The 23,341-nt window shown below is 44.7% G+C and overlaps 1 protein-coding gene across 7 annotated transcripts in view; it reads left to right on the forward strand.

Moving 5' to 3' along the window:
* Positions 1–23,341, forward strand: part of LOC147747711 (coagulation factor XIII B chain-like) — an 825,373-nt gene that overhangs the window by 321,358 nt on the left and 480,674 nt on the right. For all 7 annotated transcript variants that reach the window (XM_086955018.1, XM_086955010.1, XM_086955043.1 and 4 more), the window contains 3 exons: positions 9,956–10,138; positions 14,072–14,242; positions 18,204–18,380. In XM_086955018.1, coding sequence (XP_086811144.1) covers positions 9,956–10,138; positions 14,072–14,242; positions 18,204–18,380 — 531 coding nt within the window. The remainder of the gene's footprint in view (positions 1–9,955; positions 10,139–14,071; positions 14,243–18,203; positions 18,381–23,341) is intronic.

The following is a 23,341-nucleotide window of genomic DNA, read 5'->3' on the forward strand; positions in this document are numbered from 1 at the left end:
AAGGTGGAAGTCGGATTGTTACCGAACGTACGTGAGGCTGCGGGAGGTGGATCGGGTGTCGTTACTTTGATTCCGACTTTTGATATGTGTCTCTTTGCAGGTGCTGTGGCGGGGCCAGAGGTGGCGGTGTTGAATGTGTATATGGTGGGACACTCATTTGTCAAGCAGGAAGAACAGGCGGAGTGAGAAAGGCATCATGCACTCAATTTGGGATTGGATACAGGACTGTATCGTTGTCACTGGAGGGGCAAAGGGGGTATGCGTTGGCATGAGTTGTTGCCTTTGTTGAATACGGTATTCAGGGGGGGGGGTGCCCGGATGTAGTGGTGATTCACCTGGGTGAAAACGACTTGGTGCAGTGCAAGGGGCTGGCATTGGTCAAACAAATGAAGAGGGACCTGAGGGAAATCAAACGGCAATGGGCGGGCTGTCATGTGATCTGGTCTGAGTTTATCCCCAGGCGGGTGTGGAGGGGAGCTGAGCGCCCAGGAGCTATAGACAGGGCTTGGAGGAAGATTAATCGGGAGATGAGGGATTTCTGTGCCAAAGAAGGGGTGGGGAGAATGAAAGATCCGGAGTTGTGCTATGGAGCGGTGTATTTTTTCAGGGACGATGGGGTCCACCTCTCCAGGTATGGAATGGAACTGTACATAGTGCAGTTGAAGGAGGCGCTAGATGGAGCTTTGGGGGTGCTCAGGTATCCCAAGAGGCAGGAGTCCTAAGGGGGGGTCGAAGGTCGTAAACGACTTCCGACTGGCGTTTTTCCTAAGAGAAAGGGGGGGTATTCGCAGGAGGCCTGGGGCTGTATGGGCAGATGGTGGTGGAGGTCTGTAAGGTCACTGAGGTCATTGCAGTCGGGGGGTCGGGGGGTAGGTTGCTGAGCGGATGTGGATATTTTGTTGCATTGTTGGGGATACGTTTAGGGGTGGGGGGGGCGGTTAGGCAGTTGTTATTTAGCGAGCATTAGTTTTGTTCGGCACAGGCCAGGTGGGTGTTGTTTAGGTGCATCTGATTCCAATAAAGCGGCCTTTATCACACTAATTTAGTGTCTGTGTCAGTGCTTCCCCCCCCCTACCTACTGGTGTGCCCCAATGGGGATTTGGGGGGGCAGGTGACCAGCGGGAGGCTTGACCCACCCGGGGAAATTTGGGGCAGCAGGGGGGGGGATAGGTGAGCACTGTGTGCTTCCGTAGTTGGGCTGGTTGGGCTCCCTTTGGGCTTCCCTTGGGCTCCTTTTGGGCTTGTCTGGTTTAAAACCAGACATTTTGTGTAACTGACCACCATTTGAGGTGCAGTGACACGGCAGCCGGGGCGAATTTTGTCCCGCCCTCCCTCCCTGTGTCTCCGGTGGGGTGGGGGGGGTTTGTTGTGTTCAGTTACAGGTCCAGGTGGGGTCTTGGGTTTTCGAGAGGGGCATTGTTGGCTGATGGTGCACCAGGATGTTAGGGCGTCAAGAGTTGTGTTGTCGCTGGAACAGGTGCTGTGATGGGTGGCGTTTTTCCTAAGAGAAAGGGGGTGCATTGGCAGGAGGCCTGGGGCTGTATGGGCAGATGGGGGCGGAGGTCAGTAAGGTCACTGAGGTCATTGCAGTCGGGGGTAGAGGGGTAGGTTGCTGAGCAGATGTGGATATTTTGTTGCATTGTTGGGGATACGTTTAGGGGTGGGGGTGGGGGGCGGTTAGGCATATGTTATTTAGCGAGCATTAGTTTTGTTCGGCACAGGCCAGGTGGGTGTTTTTGAGGTGCACCTGATTCCAATAAAGCGGCCTTTATCACACTAATTTGGTGTCTGTGTCAGTGCTTCCCCCCCTCCCCCCCCCCACCTACTGGTGTGCCCCAAACCCTCTTTTCAGCACCGGAGCCGCAAGTCATTTCTCCAGCACGGCGGAGGCCGTTAATGTTGCTACAATGCTGCTGGAGCCGCGAATTACACCCCTCCAACGCAGCTGGAGCCGCAAACCCTGTTTCAGCGCGGCGGGATCCGTAAGTCACTTTTCCAGTGCGACAGAGGCTGTTAACATTGCTACAACGTGGCTGTAGCCGCGAATTATGGCATTAGCATGGTTAAAGCGACAAACATTGCTTGAAACGGCAGGAGCCACGAGGCATTTCTTCAATGCGCCTGAAGCCGCAAATACTATTTGAGTGCAGCAGGAGCTGCACGGCAGCATTCAAACGTGGCCGCAAGTCATTTCTCCAGCACGGCGGAGGCCGTTAATGTTGCTACAATGCTGCTGGAGCCGCGAATTACACCCCTCCAACGCAGCTGGAGCCGCAAACCCTGTTTCAGCGCGGCGGGATCCGTAAGTCACTTTTCCAGTGCGACAGAGGCTGTTAACATTGCTACAACGTGGCTGTAGCCGCGAATTATGGCATTAGCATGGTTAAAGCGACAAACATTGCTTGAAACGGCAGGAGCCACGAGGCATTTCTTCAATGCGCCTGAAGCCGCAAATACTATTTGAGTGCAGCAGGAGCTGCACGGCAGCATTCAAACGTGGCCGAAGCGGCAATTAATCATTGTTCAACGCAGTAAGGTCAGTTAAAATTCCCCAAAAGCATCAAGTTCTGCACCTATATCATGGCCCTGTGGGAGTCTTATATCAGCAAAAAGTTATCTTACTAAAGTTGTAGGTTCGGAGCCTGAATCCACGCAGACACAGCCACTAGATATCAGGGGGACCCAGCGCAATAACTTGGGAACTAAGCAAGTGGTAACAAAACTGTAGTCTTTTTATCTCAAGGGCTACTCTTCTTTTTAAAAGCCACTCAGAAGTACTACAGCAGCTTCAACAACATTTCTATTATCTACTATCTATTATCTCTTCCATCTCTGAGAGCTAGAGACACAGATAGACAACTAGTGCAGCCAGAAAGCCCGATAGCCCGGCAGCCTCTCAACTCAATCGTCCAACTACCACTTCAACAGCTCAATAGCTTAATAGCTAATAGATTTGTAGCTTTAATAGTATAATAATTTAATAAGGAGGCCTCAATCTAACTCCCCTTAATGATATCAATTTTCCTTCACGCAAACTCAGTGTAACCACAATTATGAGGACAAGAAACTCAAACCTGGTCCAACATCAAGTGAAGCCTCGCCCCCACAAATCAGCAATGTGGCAAACATTAAAGCTGCTCTACCCTCTAAGAAGAGGGAGTTCCAAACCAGGGTCAAACCCCAAGGAGGCCCCCCCGGAGGATCAGCAAACAGGAGACTCAATATCAGTAACAGCACCTGCAACTCCATCGGGAAGGGCTTTTACTCCATACAAGCCCACGGCTAACAGGAACAGTCTCAGCACCACAAAGAGAACGACCAGCACAGATGGTAACAGAGACATAAGAGTTCCTGCACAATACAACCCCTGACGATAAACTTGGTGAATCTGGTGGAGTAGTGTGCTCACCATGTTCAGGAAAAACCACCAGAATTGTCAGAACACCAACAGATGCCAACGGCAGAACTTTAGGACCCCACTCACCCAGTCACCTAGCCATTCCACTTTCACCGGAAATAATCATTGTTCGGGGGACAGAATATCAGAAACAAACACGGCACTAGGCATGTCTAGCCATAACAGTCCACATAACTCAGCACCTCAAAGATTAGGGGACACGGAAACGGACCCCGTGGCTAATGGAGTTAATGGAGCCACTGGAGCCAACGCTCACATAAGTGAAACAGCAGAAAAATCAGAAACCAATCCCTCAAACCTCAGTGGTCCCGTACAAGATAAAGATGCATGGATCATCAGTCCTCCTAGAGTGGGAGCGGAAAAAGAGCAGAAGCCCCCCCATAATAGAAAATCAATTAGCACGAACCATTGAAACCTTGAACTCAATGGCAAACTCTGCAATGATGCCTGCAGACAAACTGGACGCTCAAATAAACATACTAAAAACAGTTGCTGATCTGATTTCAGGGATAGACTCCAAACTGGAACATTTGAATTCACTAATACACAGAGCCCAGGCCAATACAACATCAATAGTCAAACAAGAGGGCTGTGGCTGCAGCCCTATACTGCACAACCTAGAAAAGCTTCCAGAGATAATGAATACACTAATCGAGGTCTCAAGGAAGAAGTTAGCAGTCAATGGAACATCTCACACTCCCAGCAAAACACAAAGGAGTTCACAACCACAAAAGATTCACAAACTAATGACAAAGAATCCTCGCAAGATACGACAAGGGCAGTGGCTGAGCATTTACGTTGGGCTGAAGAAACTGCAACAAAAACCAGTCCCAATCCTGATAACGACCACGGAACCCAAATTAATCCAAAGCCGACAAGCCCAGACACTCACCATCTTTCCCGAAAAAACAAGAAAAAATTAAAAAACCTGATTAAAACAAATCCAACAACAATGGCTCCATTTGGCAGTGGTTGCTGCCTGAAAACCAGGTGACCGAGGCTCACACTGATGATCAACATGAGACCAATATTCCATCCCACACTCAAAACCTAAACAAAAATATTGCATGCTCATTATTCCAGGTAAAACTAATTTCTAAACTAACTCTGATGATATTGTGGATCACCCCATGGACCATCAGTTAAATCCTATGGATATGTGGGTACAAAAACAAAGCTGGCGCTCTAACTACTTGCAAGGACAACAAGCTGGGGACGGAAACCATGACTTACAGAGAGATCGGAAACCTAATTTAAAGAGCCCCCCGTTGACTAACCTTGCGGACAATAGTACGAGCAGTATGAACCAAGAAACACAAAAAATAAATAAACAAATTACCATGCCAGCATCAGGTCATAGGGCATCTCAAGGAAAAATTGAGTCTACAAATAACAGAGAGATGAAACCTAGGCCAACTAGACCACTGAACGAAATGAAAGTTCAGCAGATGGAGGCCACCTCAAACCGGGTCGAGGCTGATTTGGACACCCTGTCACAGACAACCACAAACTCTACAAAGGCCCATGACCCGCAGGAGGTAATCATGCAACAAAATCTGCCATCTATAAATCACGATGACCTGAAAATATTGCTGTACCCTGAATATGACTCACAGGGCAAGTGGGATATTCTTATCCGCAGCAGCCTCCTAAAACTCTGTGCAAATATTCCAGGTCTAGAAAAGATAAAAACAACTGATATTGAGAGTGTTTCCTTCCTCACCCCAGGACCAAGTGAGACCAATGAGACCACAGAGCTAATCTTTACCAATGTGGCCATGGTTGAGGCCTTGAAAAGAAACTATAGGCAATTGGAAAACTGGGGCATGAAAATCATGACCCAGCCTGTGCTAAAATATTCAATGATGTTGAAAAACAGCGACTCGAAGGATCCATCAGTCTCTCAGGAACAGAATATTCAAAAAAAGCCATTCACGAACAATTTTCCCTACTCGGTGTCACTAGCCGAGTCCATCCTTCATGGGACTAAAGGTGGCTCAAAAATAAATCTCACTAATGACAGCTTATTTAAAATAACAACAAGTCTGGGACAGGGCATCGGCTCTTGCTCAATTAAGGGGAATATCAGCAAAGACTGGTCTTGGTTGCCACGGGCCTTAAATCCCAGCCCCTAATACTCGTCCCTCTGCAAACAAGGAGATCAATCTGCACCTGCTGAAAAATGGCTCAGCCAAGTACAGCAATTCGACGGTCAGCATTCGAAGATTAAACATAGTGACCTGGAACGTCGCAGGGATTACAAAGCTAGTGCAAAACCCAGCGACGTTGGCATTTCTTGAAGGAGCCGACCTAATCTGCACCCAAGAAACATGGGCAACTAAATCAATATCAATAAGAGGCTACATGGAATATTGCAAAACCAGCTATTAAAGACAACATATTTGGAAGACCTCAGGAGGGATTTCTATATACATTAAGCACTCTCTGAAAATACATTTCACAGAAATAAAAACAACATCAAGTATGCTTCTGGCGGGCACCTTGAAAGGTCTCTCCACGATTAACGGCCAACTCCCAATACTCTTAATTAACGTTTATTACAACTCCCATGGGCCGGGCGCCAAGAACAAGCTGACCCAGCTGATAAGTCAGGTAGAAACTCTGCTCTTACAGTTCGCACCTATGGAATCCATCATCCTTGGGGACTTCAACACACATAACATAGGGCACACTGCAACACAAAGCAACCAGTCTGGGGCTACAGACACTTTCAACCCCCTAATGCAGTCTTATAATCTGTTAACAGCACACTCTCTGTTTTTAAGGAACAAATCAGGAGCATTCTTTGCTCACACATATAATAATCAAACGACAATAGATTATATCTTATTAAGTGAAAGAATGCAAAATCTCATGGCAAACTATACAATGCATCCGCGAAACGAAAGCGATCATGCCGCCTTAATGACTACGTTAAAGCTCACAGCAGACACACGCCACACTTTACGCTGCATTGGGGTATCTAAAGGGGAAGAACTGCACAAGTTATTAGGAAGAATCACATGGGGGCCAACGCCAATTAACACGTTTGATAAATGGAAAAAAACATGGGCAGGCTGGCAACTTAGAACAAACAACAGGGGTACTATAGACAAATGGGACCGGTCCGCCAGCAAATTAGCCTCTCTGCTTCGAGGGGATAAAATAAGCAGAACCCCCCACACCCATCACATACTTTTGGACTCGTCCCAGCAATTAAAGAGAGTGCCAAACAATTAAATTCCAAACGTAGGGCTTATCGGAAAACCGGTTTAGCATCTGCCAAAAGGCTACTTAAAGAAGCCGCAAAAAGCCACTCGAAGGAAGTCTGGGCCGCAAAACGCAAATGCATTGAGGCAAAATGGCTGAAGATCTTTGACTTGCTGAGACCTTGCAAATCCCAAGAGATCTGGCGATACCTAAATACTCTAACCCAAGGAGACACCCATAGAGAGAACTCACTCGATGCAGGCACCTGGGTCGCTCATGTAAAAACATTGTACAAAGAAGATCGAAGTAGAACTTCCTTAAACAAAGGCCTTAATGCAAGTGAAGAACCAGACATCACTGCACATACATCGAAAACGTTGGATGACCAAGCTCCTCCAGGCAAAACTTTAGTTAGCATAATCTTAAAAAAGATCAGACACAATGGGGCACCAGGTCATAACGGCCTGCCTGGCTCCCTCTTCAGGGCCGACACAGATTTCTGGACGGACAATCTGACCCAGTTATATGCTGAATGCCGGTTCTTGGGAGATGTTCCAGACTCCTGGAGAGGGTCGCTTCTGCACCCAATACATAAGAAAGGGCCAAAATCCGATTTAAAAAACTACTGTATGATTGCCCTGTTGGATATCGAGGGCAAGGCTTATGAAAACACCCTTCTGGCGAACTAACAAATTGGGCCAGCTCTGAAGGCCTTCTGCCCTTCTTCCAAACAGGGTTTAGACCTGGGGCATCAACGGTGGATAACATAATTTGCTCTCATATCTAGCACAACAAGCCAAAGTCTGCCGTTCTTTGCTTGTTTTATTGACTACTCAGCAGCTTTTGACGGCGTAGATCGTTCCATCCTCTGGCAGAAGTTGGCACGCTGGTATATCAACCCATATTTATTACAAGCAGTTTAATCATTGAATTCAAGAACTTGGGTAAGAATCAAACTCTCAAGCAAATTTGCTACAGAGAAAATCGACACGGATCGCGGCCTAATGCAAGGGTGCATCTTAGCTCCGATGCTCTTTAATTTATACGCTGCAGACATGGGCCAAGCCTTGACTGGAGCCACATTAGCAACACCTAGGATTGGGCGCACTAAGATCCAACTAATGCAATACGCCGATTACCTGGTACTCCTAGACCATACCAAAATAGGCTTACAAAAAGCACTTACGGCTCTGGCAACTTACAATGTCAAAAATAAGTCGGTTGTCAACCCATCAAAATCCAAAACAGTAATTTTCAGGCAATACCCTAAACAAAACTAGCAAAATGGAGGCGAGGCTAGCTGATTCTGGACTGTATGCAACATTACAACTACTTGGGGGTTTGGTTTAGTGAAACCGGCCGCCCAGGAGTCCATCTCCATAAAATGCAGATGAAAGGGAAAAGCATAATTTACGCCCTCTGCAAGCTATACGCCACTCTACATAGCCCCACAACAACAGCTATCCAAAGAGTCCTGCTAATACCATCTCTTAATTACGCACAACAGGCATTCCCAGGAAAACTAACAAAAGACCTAGAAAAAATCCACTGCACAGCCTATAAAATGTTATTCCACCTACCGCCTGCACCAGGAACAATCTAGTGTGGTTAGAATTCAACCTGAACCAACAAAAACTGGAAGAGATGGCCTCTCTGAGCAGATACTTCTATCTCACAATGGCGGCACCAGATAACACAATGAAGGCTGCTATAAAAAGTATCTTTCTGGAACCCGGTAATCCCTGGTCAGCCACTCTTGCCGCTGCCAAATACCTTTTGAAACTTGCAATAGAGAACTGGGACCCCAAGACAATCAAATACATTGCCATCAAAAAAGCGCAATAAAAAAACAAGTTTGTCTTTGCTCTCGCACCTTGGACATGGAATCGCTGGTAACAAGAGGCTTACATGAGTCCCAAAGCCTCCCACACGTAGAGTATAACCCCAAACTTCATCTTATGCAGGCCGTGGGGAGACAAGCCTTACACAGGATCTTAGCGTTCAGACTACACCCTCTACCCCTTAAAGAATTATACCCCACCGGGCCGACTCTGCAAATACAAACGTGAGTCTTTGGCCCACATCATACTTTGCTGCCCGGCCCTGCGCTTAGCTCGCAGACTTTACTTAGGCCCATCCTGCTACAACTGGGCACGCGAACTGTAAAGGAGGTAGTCCATCAACTGTATACACTGGGCAAAGTGAAGCATATGGCTACGTTTGGCAAATTTGTACAACAGACTCGTACGAAGCTGATGGACACTCCCTGTTAAGTGATCAGGCAAGCACTTGCGCCGAGGTTACATATCATCTTGTACTAACTGATTCGTTCCATTTGAGCATGTACAACTGTTGGCCAAGTTCAAAAAGCTATCTTGGTTTTAAAGATCATTGAACTTTAGACCCTTAGATTTTAATCACCCTGACTATCTTTTGAAATGTTTATCTTTTAAAAATGTAGCGCTCTTTTGTACTTTGTTTTATTGTAAGGTGAAAAGAAGTGGGATCCACACGACAGGTAGGAGAAGGGCTTTATTTTACATCCAGCCACAGCAACTCCCCGGCAACAACTGCAGTGAACAGAATCATTTCATGTGTTCCACGCAGGGAACATTCTGTATAGAATGTGAAGACAGAGAAGAGAAATCCCAACACACCTCCCACGCAGGGAACATTCTGTATAGAATGTGAAGACAGAGAAGAGAAATCCCAACATAATGGTTTTGAGTAACCACGTAAATAAATTTATTCATTCATTCCTTTTCCGTCTCTTAACATTGGCAGGATCCACAGCCATGGCGTTTCCTGTCAATGTTGTGGAAGTTTGATGGAAGGCTCTATCAAACAAGATAGCTGCTGCTCAAACTGTTACACAGTTTTTCATTTTACAAAAGCAAACTTCCAAAGTGGGTGTATGTTTTTGAAAAAGGAGAAACTAGTTACCCACACAATGGAAGTTTCCACCAGGGTGTGGGAAAATGTGTAATTTTTTTATTATCCCCCATCGCCAGCAAAGAAAAAGCTATCCAATCGATGAATCTAAAATAGACGGGCAGGAAGTGGGATGGCACACCTTTGTTGTTCCCTGTTGCATTAGGCGTCATTGGAGGATGTGAGCAGCAGTGCTGAAGTAGGTTCTGTTGTAGACTTAAGGTCCACTCACCTATAAATTGGGCAGATAGACCATGAATTTGGCAAAGACAGTACACCATTGATGTTGCTCTTAAAATTGTTCATGAAAGCATTGGCATATTCAAGTTTCCACTCTCGAGAAACACCTATTATTGTTTATCTTGACAAAGAACTGTGATTTTTCTTTTTATACAGAAAGAAGAAGCTGTGGAATGCCACCTACAATAATCAATGGAAAAAGTGAGATGACTACCAACAAGAACAATTTCTACAGTGAAGATGCAGTGACCTACCTCTGTGATCCTGGCTATTATGTAACTGGATCGAATGAAAGTACTTGCATTAAGGGGAGGTGGACAGCTGCCCCTACATGTAGTGGTACGTATATATCATTTTTAACTTAGATTGTTTGTACCCTCTCAGGAAAAGTAAAGCATGCATTTAAATACAAAGCTTTTGGCCAAGCTTTTATTCCAAACACATTGGGGCTCATTACGATGTCGGGTGGAAACTTCCTGCCCGACATCGATTCGGAATGGGGTCCGACCGACTCGCATTTGGTGGTTCCACCCACCCAATTATGATGTGACCGAACACTATTCTGTCAGATTCCCTTTGTTTCCTATGGGAGCTTGTGTTCTACCCGACAACTGGCAGGAACACAGGCTCCTATGGGGAAATGGTGTGTGTGTGTAAAACCCTGCACCTTGTTGCGGGTACCCCATTGTGCATGTCACACAGTGCAGGGTTTTACTGGGGGGTCCCTTAGGTATGCCATCAGCCCTCATCCGGAGGCGGCTCTGCCAGGGTCCCCTAAAGTCACTTTCCAACAGCCTTTTTGTGTCGGAAAGGCCGACGCACCGAGGCTGTTGGAAATTGACATCATAATACAGAGGTCGAAAACGCTGTCCAAAGGGTGTACGACTGAAATGAAAACTCTGAGAGTCGGTCTGAACCGCTTCCAAATAACCAAGGGGTTTATCTTCTGACCATGAACATCGTAATCGGTCAGACAGATTGTAAAGCGACCGAGTTGGTCGAAAGGGCTCTGACGCGGTCGAGTAGATTTCAACTGTCGGGAGGAGGCTTTCCGTCTGACAACGTAATCGGTCCCATTGTGTCTGTAAGTACTGACTATGCGGAGCTTCTGAGCAAAAACATCGTCTGGTAACAGCCAGGCACTGATTCATGAATTCATTTGTGAGCACGTGACATAGCACTCCAGGGAGGGGTTGATTCACACTTGTATTTATGAGTAGGGGGAAGTAAATCTAGAGGAGTACTGCTACACATATTCAGAACTGAGTTCGGAATTGGCACATCTTCTTTTTTAGTAATCATAGATGTTTTAGAAAAAGTGTAATGAGGGCACAGTCCTTTCAATTTGTACTAATTGTATGTGAATGTTACCTGAATAATCTTGTTTTTTCTGTTTTGATGCTTTGGCCGAATTTGTGAAACATATTGAAGGTTATTCTACAGAATACTTAATATAATACTACTTCATTAATGCTGTTGTTATTGACCCCTCAGTTTGTAATTATTTCCCCTAAACATTTTCATAAATTATATCTGCAAAACATGCCTAATTCAGTGTACATAACTTAATCCTGTAAAAGTTATCAAGTGGAGAGAATAGGAATTCATCAAAATATTCACTTATTCTTGGTTTCCATTTTTATTTACTGGAAAGAGGACACAGGCACATGTGAGAGCAACCGAAACTTTACGGATGGGCGCTGATGAGGGGAACACTATGGCACTCATCATGCTAGACCTCAGCGCTGCTTTCGACACCGTGGCACACTCCACCTTGCTACGGTGTCTGAGCAGAGCTGGGGTTACAAAGGCAGCTTGGGGATGGCTCAAGGACTTTCTCTCTGACCGTAGTTTTCAGGTTCAGAGAGGTATGTTCCTCTCCGACAGTGTGGCCTTAGAACAGGGGGTGCCTCAGGGCTCTGCCCTGAGTCCCACCCTGTTCAACCTGTATATGGCTCCATTGGCAGCGGTTGTTCAGTCATACGGCATAGATCTTGTATCTTATGCCGATGACACGCAGCTGCTCATCTCCCTGTCACAGTCCCCGAAGCTAGCAGCAGCCAATTTTAAATCTTGCATGCAGGAGCTTGCTGGCTGGATGAATCAACACTGCCTTAAGCTCAATGGGGCTAAAACGGAGGTGCTAGTGATAGGGGGAGATGGGGCGAGCTGGACTCAGGAATGGTGGCCGCCATGCCTTGGCTCTCTGCCCATCCCATGCAGTGAGGCCAAGAACCTGGGGGTCTGGGTAGATCCTAAACTCTCGTTTGAGAGTCATGTGGACAAAGTGGTGGGGAAATGCTTTGGGGTTATGAAGACCCTAAACCGCACTCTGGACCTATTGCCACTGGAGGCCAGACGTATTATGATCCAAGCTCTGGTCACTTCTCGCATGGACTATGCGAATGTGCTGCTATTAGGGACCACGGAGAAGAATCTGAGGAGACTGCAAGTGCTGCAAAATACGGCGGCCCGGTTAGCCCTCAGACTCCCTAAAAGAACAGCATCCAAGCCTACTTTGGCTGCCCTTCATTGGCTGCCTGTGAAGAAAAGAATTCTTTTTAAAGCTCTCCTTTTTTGCTACAGGATAGCCTCTGCAGAAGCGCCAGGGTATTTGAAGGATCTTGCCATCCCCTATCTTCCCCTAAGAGCACTTCGCTCGGCAGGTATGGGTCTCCTGACAGTTCCTCGTGTTAGAAAGGCTAGGATGGGAGGCCGCTCCTTTCGGGTGCTGGCTACCACCCAGTGGAACTGCCTTCCACTTGGAATCAGACTAGCCAACAATGAAACCACGTTTCGGAAACTCTTGAAAACACATCTGTTTGCCCTAGAGTGATAGTTGCTTCTCCTCCTTTCTGACTCTTACTCCACAGCGCGGGGACACGCCGTGATGGCGTCACCAGGCGCTTTAGAAATCCCTTTATTATTATTATTATGGTTGGAAAATTAGAGAAATTCCATTTTCTTTCTATTTTCTCAGGTGTAATGAATTCTTCCTAATACGTCTCTCCTTACTCTTCACCCCATTTAAAAACTTGATTATTTGATGGATCCTCAAAACTCTTCAACAACAATCTTTATTGAATCGTTATGGTGTTGCATTAATCTGCCAAATAATACCTAAAATGCATTTACAAAGGTTTGTGGGCCATCACAGAGGGTGTTCACTACATTTGCCTAACATGTTCCTGACCACTCTTCTGACAAGTTCTGACAACATAAAACAATGTCAAAAACTGGAAGTCGATAGACTACAAATGTTTCCTTATTTTGACTAGTAAAATCATCATTATATGCTTACATGTGTTATATTATAAAATGTGTAGGAGAATGCATTATCAAAAATTTCAAGACACGAAAAACTGGGAAAAATTGGGCCAGTTCAATAAGAAACTGCATTATTTTGAAACTGATAGGCACTCATTATCTTTGTTGGAAATACCATTCCACCTGAGTCCAAGATTTAATCTGAAGGGCCTCTGTAAAATCCATTGCATTACTTTTAATATTTGTCATTTGTTGGAAACAGGTGGGAGATGTGCATGTAAAAGAGCCAGAATCAGGGAACCAGACGCTCAAGTGGATCTGGTAATTCCAAGACCCATATATATCCTAATTGCAGGCCTGCAAACTTGTGATACTTTTTAACTGAGGTGGGGCAGGGGGAATATTAAAACTAATGGAATCATTAACTAAGCCACGAACACTCCTCTCCCCCCATAGTTACTGGGCTTTTTGTAATGAAGCCCATAGTTTTCATGACATTCAGATCAATGTAGGCTGCATTGGGGTAGGGTCTGGTTCATATCTTATGGTGAGTGGCAGGGAAACCACAGATGCATCTCAAGCTAAAGTGCAGGAGTTTTCCTTTGAGTAAACAACAGAGCTGGGGAGAAAATATAAACAGGCAGAAAAAGCTGATTTTAATCTGAGAGTTGCACATCTATCATAATTGAAGTTGTTAACCACATGGAGCTAATGAAATGAGTTTTTGTGCATTTACTATTTTTATTTATTCTATCGTACTGAAACACTCAAATGTACAACGGGCTGTGTGTTTGAACTGCCCTTTGACCCAAATATCAATATTGCCTTAATAGCAGGATATTTGGCTCTTTAGGATTATTTGTGATGTATTATGTGCAAATTAATAAATTGTTGTACCAAATCAGCTTATCATGTTTACATAAATACAGTTAATACATAATAAATTGGAAGGTGAACTCGTCAATCGCGTTTTTTTTATATTAACAATATTTCCTTTTTTTGTAGAAAGCCCGTGCAACGTGCCATCCATCGACAATGGCTCAGTAGTAGAATTGAGGACAAATTATGTCTCAGGAGCCACAGTACATTTTATATGTGACTCTGGATATAAACTGATTTCAGAAACACAAACACAGTGTTTAAAGGGAAAGTGGCGTTTTCTTCCGAAGTGCGTTTGTAAGTATTTGTTCTGATATGGAGAAGGTTTGATAAATATTGACATTTTATAGAGTATTCATACAGATATTGTGTGTGGTTCTTTCATAGCTCATTAAACATTAATCTGACTGCTAAACCCACAACAATTGTAGTTTTCTGTCAACAATGAAGGCAATATGGAGATTTTTCCTATTACGATTGTGACCAAATTCTACAACAATTATGAGTATTGTGACTATTTTTTGAAAGTTTTTTTTTTTACCAACAGCAAATTTAGCTGGTAGAACTTATAGAAGATACTATTCCCTAACACCCTGGGAAAAATGATTGTCCATGAAGCAAAAACATTCTCACAAGCATCTCTAACATCTGTCAATTCCTCCTTGTCCTCTAAATCTTTCGCAACGCTTTAACTGAAATTTCTGACAAAAGCAGCTGTCATACATCGACAGGCTTCTGCAACATATCTTAACATCTCTCGTCAAGGACACCATGTTTTCCAAAATGCTCACTTTATCTTTACTTCCAAATGGAGGGAAACAGCCAATTCATTGCTTTAACTACTGAAATTGATCCAAACTGATTTTTTTTCCAATAGCATAAAGGTGGCCCATTACTTGCCCTATGTCTTTAATGCAATATGTCTCAAAGAGTGATCTTAAAGAAATTCCTGATTCTGTCTCAAGACACATCAATGAGCATTATGCGTATTTCAAGTTCACAATCAACTATCAAGTCACCTGATTGATTGAACAGAGTCCCTTAAATGTCGAATTTCCAAGACCGGTCAGCACCTTCCAAACATCCTGATTTAGCTATTTAAATAAACCTATGGTCTTTGCTGCATTTAACCATACATATCAACTCTATAAACCACCATAATAGGCTCCAAAGCAGGATGCACACATCAATAAGACCACAGTCTCAAGTTTGTGCTAACTCATTATTACACCTCTCCCCACAGTTTTTTATATGACTTTGACTCTCTTAACAGGCTAGGGAATCCCCATTGAGACCTAACACCTTGCAGGTCACCAGAATCAGAATATCATAATGTAATTTAAAGGATGCAAAGGACACTTCAAATGCTAAAACAGATCATGTAAATGGGAAAAACGAAATAGAGAATTCAAAGGAAATAGCAGTGGAAATGTTAAACTTGCTTCATTGCTTCATAGAGCCATGACCAAAATCAATTTCAATATCGGTACATCAAAACCCATGGAATAACGTAAATTAGAGGGAATATATAAATCGAACTCTGAACTCAATGCTGTACCAAAAAGGTGTGCTTTTAGATCTTTTTTCCAACCGAAAATCTAAGTAATTTAGGTGGAACCAGATTATCAATATGCAAATATATTTGGGACCAGTATAATTTATTCTGCTTCGCTTGAAATACTCTTTACTAGGCAATAATGTCAAAAATGATTGTCAATTGAGCCAGTAACCTCCGCCTGGTCCCCTTCATGTGAATACCATAACAGATCTCTTGAAATATTGCTTTTTCTTAGAAGGATGCAGCTGTGTAACCCGTCTGTAACCATATTTGAGACAACAGAGGCACCAGACCAAAATCTCAAAATACTTCATGTGGAGTCCCGGTTGCCAGCACGATCACTTGCCAAGCATTAAACTCTTAATACATCAACATCCTTTGGCTGTTTTCCAAGATATGGCTAGGTCAAGAGTCATACTGAGTATGGCTTGTCTGATCAATGCTTTTAAAAATAAATTAGTTAAACTCTTCGGGTCCGATTCACAAAAGTAATCTGATACAAAATCCTAACTGTACGACTTTGGGTATTCACAGAAGGCATTTAGGAGTACTAAAGTTAGGATTTTTTTCTCAGTTAATCTTAAATTTTGGTCTTAAATTAAACGTAAGACAAACTTAAGTTTAACTGAGACAAAATCCTAACTTTATGACTAGGCTTTAGTCTCAGTTAAACTTAAGTTCGTCTTAAGTTTAACGTAGGACCAAAACATAAGTTTAACTTAGACAAAATCCTAACTTTAGTACTCGTAAATGCCTTCTGTGAATACCGGAAGTCGTAAAGTTATGATTTTGTCTCCGATTACTTTTGTTAATCGGGCCCTTCAATTCTGTTACTTTTTCCATGGTAAGGCTCTGTTTTCCTTTATTTTGCAAAAGTCATGCTATATATGTATGAAAGACTCTTAGCTTTCTAATTCAGAATGCAAGTACATATGGTTTCAATAGATGATGCATGTAAACTCACAATCCTGGCTACCCAGAGAGGACAAACAAATTCTTTGATCAAAGCAAATATTTTTGTCTACTAATTCAACTTTTTAAACCATTTTTACTAAGCTATTCAGCTTGAATCTAAAGTACATCAGACAAAAATATGGATAGTATACAACTCTAGTACCCCGTCCAGCTTGTTAATCTATGTGGTAGCATGCGTCGAGCAGTCAAAGGATCCTCAGAGGGAGCCATATGTTAAGCATACAGAGGATTTATCCCAACATACGAACAGTAACAGGAAGACGTTGTTTATCAGGTCAAATACTAGCTTTTATGGAAAAAGCATACTTAATGTAAACACACAAGGCATTTTTGACACAATAAATATTCCTCACAGACCCTTTACTGAAAGCATGTTAGAGCTATATTGGGCGAAATTTCTAAGCCCTTCTATCCTTTATGGTAGAGGTGTTTGTTTCCCATTCAAATTATAGGGGCTACTTCCACTTGCGCCCCATGCTAGACCAATGCACCCCAAAGTGTTGTACTTTGCATTAGGAGCTCACCAGCACCTCAGCACTAAGTTTGTGCAAGTCCTCTGTGGCCCGCATGGCTCAGGACAGTCCAGAAGCAGCCAGAGATACCTGAAGAAGCAAGGTGGTCCTTTGTGAGCGCCGAACTTCCTTTCCTGAGAGTCCACAACATCTTGCAGACTTTTTCCAGGAATACATTGGGTCTGCTCAGTCCTGATACAGTCTGCGTCAGTTTGCAACGGCTTCTTGCCCCTCCAGCAGTAATCAGTAAGGGTGCTTTACAGCATGCTTATCAAGCTGACTAAGAGCAATAGCCTTCTCTCCACAGTGCCTCCCTACAGGCTCTCGAGGGTCAGCAACTTCAGCTCCTTTATAGGCAAGAGTCTTGTCTTCATCCTCCTCCAGGCACATCATGTTGCTGAACTCTGGGCTCCAATGGATATCAGCCTGCTTTTATTAGTGGCCCCCCTCCTGGCATACCAGGCATACCGGGTCATCTAACACAGTGCTCACAAGGGTGACATCCCGCTCTTCATAGATAGACCCCTCCTATCACATAGGTGTAATAGCCCACTCTTCAAAAGGTGGCTCTCTCCTTCAAATCGGGGATCATCACTCACAACACTCTCCCGGGAGATGGTCTGCACTTCACAGATTGGGGTAGAGGATCCGCACTCCTGCTACATTTACAGCCTGAAAACGTTTTCTACATATAGTATAAGAAAGCAGGGTAAAGACAGCCTGGCCCCGGCACTTGTTAGGGGACTGGGAGAGAACTAATTGCGCTGGAGGGCGCTCTAGCATAGGGAATAGTTACATTACTATCCAACACCTTCCCTACTATCCACGGGGACTGGAGTTGGAATAGTAAATTAAACTATTCACTATCCAGCGCCCCCAACGCAAGTCATTGTAACGACTTGCGTTGTAAAAGTTGCGTCAAAATGGCATGCGTTGTAACAACATACATCCAAGCTGTCTGAGTAGGTTGCTTGTTTTCCTTTTTTTCCGTTTTGGACTAGGATACTTCATATGTGCTGTAGTGCATGGCAGCTTTTTGGTGAACTTCATCCCACTGTGACTTGTATCCATAAAAGTGTACATATGGCTCATCTAGATTTTGTTGTTAAATGCAAAACACCCCTTCATGTGATTCAAGCATGTTTGTATATCATGAGACTAGCTGTTGATTGTTAACCTAATGTGTGAAACACATGTACATTTTATTTTCCAGTTACTTCATGCGGTGCTGCACCACCCATTAGAGATGGAGAATTTGTAGACAGACCAAAGCAAAGTTATCAGTCTGGTGAAAGAGTCACATACAGATGCAAACAAGAATTTGTTTTCCAAAAGCTATCCTATGTAACATGTGAAGAGAGTCGATGGACGGAACCACCTGTATGCCTAAGTATGTTGATATGTTTTATATGATTAAATGTATACTGCTAGATTTGTTGCAAAGCCCATATGCTGCGAGACAGGCTATTACAAATGTGAACTCTGCTTTAAGAAATGCCCCAGGAATGGAGAGAAATTCAATATCCATTCTGAGCAGGTTATAGCTTTGTCTGTTCTAGTGTGGGGGACTTATCTCTGAATCTATGCAACAGGTGCATTACATATTCCCCTTTCATAGAAGACGGGGGAGAAACACAAATAACATCACCAAGCAGAGTATCAGAGCACTATCCACTGCCTGTTCTAAAGGACCAGCTTACTCATGTGTACATCATAGTTCTGAGCTTTGACAAAATTAGTGTTACTTCACAATTGCCTACAGGAACTTCACTTCCAGTGGCACCATAAAATATGTAAGTTACACCTGTGTTCCATGATGAAGGTAAGTGTGTTTGTTGTATATAAGCTTAAGGACTACGGAATCTCTAAGACGACATTATGGGTCTAGCCTTTGTGAAGAGTAAACGGCACAGTCATTTTGATACGTACGGTAAATACAAGAAATATACACTTGCACCAGGGCACAACTTTTAGGCCCCTGATGTATAATGAGCATTGGCATAGCCTATAGGTCTCGCCTTTGGGACCTTATCAGTGTTTAGCCATGCAACAATTGATGTTGTTGCACTAAGGATATTGTGCTGCCTAACTAAATACTTATAAGGTCCCAAAAGCGTGACCTATTGGCTATGCCAATGCTTGTTTTGTTTTCCTTAGAAGGATGATGGGTTGAGTCACCGTATTCTACAGCAGATGCATTAACTGTCTGATATATTGTTCGTCTGAGTTACGTACCCAGTTCTATCGTGGTTTGCCAACTAGAGAACTTTCCAGGGAAACAAACATTGATTTAAAAGTGTATCTAAACACAAACTGCATACAAGCAATCTTAGGTTTGAGACAGTAAAAAAGGATCCACAAATTCTTGGTGATGCCTGCAAGTAACACTTTTGGCTAAAATTGGTTAAGCAAGCCGTGGAAACAGACGTGCTTCAGACAGGACTGCGAAGGGCAAGAGATCCGGTATGTGCGCAGCACCTACTGTGACATAGAGACGCGTGTTGAATGTGAATGAATAGCGCCTTGTGAACTTGGAGCGCTTGAAGTCGCAATGCAGTTTGAATCAACATTCGCAACAGGAGCTTGTCAATTATAAGCGAGCAAAAAAATTGCAGGTTAAGTAGCACTGTTCACTGCGAAGGGACATGCTTTTCTTTAAGAAGCATTTCAACCAAAGTGCTTTGTAAATATTAACAATTTAAGATAAAGCTCTGTTTGAACTTCGTTGTGGCTAAAGTGTTCACAGCTTCGCTGAAAGGGATTACATTTTGGATGTTAGTTTTTCTGGCACATTAGTTAGTTTTGAGGTATTAAATATGCCATAGGTTCCCAACTATAACCATCCCTCTGTTCTGCCCCTGCGATGGTACACCCCTGCAGGAAAGACATTCTTTCACATTTGTGTGCAGAAAAGACGTGTTTATAGGTATGGGGTCCTCTCCTGGTTTAACCATTCTTGTTTTCTGCAGAGTTCTACCTACTTTTTCCTGTTAGTGCCCGACCTCCCAAGATCTTCATACCTGTAGTCCGAAGGCACTGCCGTCTGCTTTCCTACTGTTATAGGAGATCTAGGTGCAGCGGCCATATCAGTCCCTCTGACTGAAAAAAAAACGCTCTCGGGGCAGCAGGAGGGAGGGATTCACTTATGGAGCTATAATAGCGACCATATGGGCCGCTCGCTCCTGCGAGTGAATCTCCCAAGTGCACGCGTTGCCATTGAAGGCAATGGAACATGTGCACATGCTTGGCTGAAAAGCCTAAGCCCTGGGAAAAGGTCCTTTTCCTTTGCAGCGCATGCCCTGCGAAGGCTCGACTTAAAAAGGAAAACACGAGAGCTCAACTGTGGCTTAGAATTTTGCTCTTTAGTGTACTCAATATGTCATCATTATCATATCTTGTAGTATTCAAGGTTGCTTAGCCCTTTGACTGGGAAATCTGGCCATATTGTTTAAACTATGGGTAGAAAAAAAAGAGAGACAACATCAATATCACTTTGTGGAGGTGCAAACAATACTTGCCTTTCAGAAAACTGGCAGTGCTCACAACCACCCCATCCCTCTCATGTTTTGAGTGCCCTTCCCACTCTGTACAACTCTTTGCACACCGCTGCCAGCATTCAAAATGGTGTTCTTTAGTTGGCAGAGGTAGATACCTTTGTTCAAATAAGGACTCTTGCTTCTAGTCAGGGCAAGGGGGATACACACTTTAGATAACCCCTGCTTACCACCTGGGTAGCTTGGCACGAGCAGACAAGCTTATCCCAAAGGCAACGTATAAAGTGTTTGTACTCAAAACACACAGTAATACAGTGATAACACCACAAATGGACACCACACCAGTTTATTAAAATAAAAATCTTTATCTAAACTCAACAAGACCAAAACGACAAAAATCCAACATACATGTAATAAATGTTTCAGGCAACTAGGTTCATTGAAAACTATGGATGCTTGATTTCTCACAAAGTACCTGTGGATTCGACAAAATTCACAAGGCCAAACAGCCAAAGAGATGTGTCAGTTCCTGAGACCATGGTGGCGGGCGATGCAACAATTCTGCTGCACGCAGGAGAAGGGATGCGTCGTATCCAGTCTGAGGGGGAAGTGATGCAGCGTCTCTCCGTTCACTGGCGGGGCTTCGAAGCAGATGCTGGTGAAGGATTCCTAGAGGTGCCCTCTGGACTGCGAGTAAGAGGATCCTGCCAAATTTCCTTCCCTGCTGTACTCGCCCTGAATCCATCAGCAGCGGCCGCTCCACACGCAGCTCCCTGACCCACAAGAAGCCTGGTATTGTAGCGCTAGAGTATTGCCTGCCTCCTCGTCTCTGCTATCATCGCAGCGCTAGAGTGCCTGACTTTCTGTCTGCCCACGATCTGTGCTGCACATTGCTTTTGCTTCGTGAATCCATTGTAATTATACTGCATACCACAATTAGACCTCGGGCTAGATTGCCATAGAGCGCTTGTTTAAGATTAGAGAAATTTGATGTGCTACCTGTAGAAACATTTTGTGCTTGAATGTACATGTGCCACTGCCATTGACATCGCGTTGTCTGTGTACCATTAAGGTTTCGTTTTCGGCCTGCGGCCATTTTGTTATTATTGTGGTGCCTCCCTTGCCCGGATCTCCGCCCCGCTACCGCCTCCCAGCTGATCCTCCTTCGCCCCTCCCCTCCCACTATCCACATATGACAGATGCCTCTGCGCGTAGCGTTCACGCGCAGCGGTCACGCCCCATGCACGCCGAAGGTGCGCCAAAGGTAAGACCGTCTACGCCCGTCCACACCTGGACCACGCCCAGCGCCAGACCCCCTGGTCCCCGCAAACCGCACTCCTCCCGCATAACGTATGACGCCGCCACCCTCTTAGCCCTTAACCCCGGACGCACACCACAATGCTACGAAGCTGCCCCAGGACGTTCCCACGGTCCCTTCGCCTGCCACTCCTGCAAGTTCCCCTGCATCAAGACCCACACCAAATGCACGAACTCCAAACACAGCTCCGACTCTATCCACCTGAAGTGCATCCTGTTGAACACCCGCTCGGTCCACAGACACGCCACTGAACTCTGGGACCTACTCGACACTGCGTCACCGGACATCGCCTTCCTTACAGAAACCTGGATGAACGCATCATCAGCACCCGACATCGCCATAGCCATCCTGGACGCTTACAAGATCATCCGAAAAGATTGCACCAACCAAACAGGAGGAGGCATCGCCATCGTCCATAAGAACACCATCAGAATCACGACCAGCTTCGACGATAACCTTGTAACCGCCGAACACCTTCACTTCCAGATCCACACCGACCCCAGGACCACACTTAGAGGCACCCTCATCTACAGACCACCAGGAACCCGTAAACAATTCAGCGAAGACATCACTGATTTCATCAGCCCACATGCCCTCCCCTCCGAGAACTACATTCTAGTGGGAGACTTCAACTTCCACCTAGAAAAGAAAAACAACAACAACACCACCACCCTTCTGGACAACCTGGCCAATCTCGGACTCAAACAACTCATTGACACCCCCACCCATGTAGCCGGACATACGCTTGACTCTATCTTCACCTCCTGCAAACACATCTCCTTCGATCACACCACAGCTCTCCATTGGACGGACCACAGCTGTGTTCACTTCAACTACAAAACTACCACGATCCACAACCCCCCACAACCTATTCCTCGAAGAAACTGGAACAAAATCACCACCGACCAACTCCTCACATCGCTCAACCAAAACCCTCCCGCCCTCTCATCGGACCCAAACGAAGCTGCCACCAAACTTAAACAATGGATCACTCACAGCGTTGACGAATTAGCACCCTTGAAAAACCACCACACCAAACAGGGTAGCAAAAAGGCCCCCTGGTTCAACGATGACCTTATGAAATCCAAGAAACTATGCCGTACTCTCGAGAAAACATGGAGAAAAAACCCAACCACTGACAACCTGACCACCTTCAAGGCAACCACCCGCAAACACCACCAATTGATCCGATCCACCAAGAAATCAGCATTCAAGGATCGACTCGACAACAACACCCATAACAGCAAGGAACTTTTCAACATAGTCAAAGAATTTACCAACCCCACCACAGCCTCAAACGACATTACTCCCTCCCAAGACCTCTGCGATCCTCATTCTTCTACAACAAAATCGCCGACATACATAACAGCTTTAAGAACATTTCCAAAGAACAGTCCACCTCACCCACCTCCGAACCTAAACCGCTCTCTAACAACCTTAGCGCCTGGAACCCAATCACCACTGAAGACACCATCCGCCTAATGAACTCCATCCATTCAGGTTCACCAACCGACCCCTGTCCCCACCACATCTTCAACA

Source organism: Lissotriton vulgaris, chromosome 1_1 (genome assembly GCF_964263255.1).
Source record: "Lissotriton vulgaris chromosome 1_1, aLisVul1.2, whole genome shotgun sequence".
Lineage (NCBI taxonomy): Eukaryota > Metazoa > Chordata > Amphibia > Caudata > Salamandridae > Lissotriton > Lissotriton vulgaris.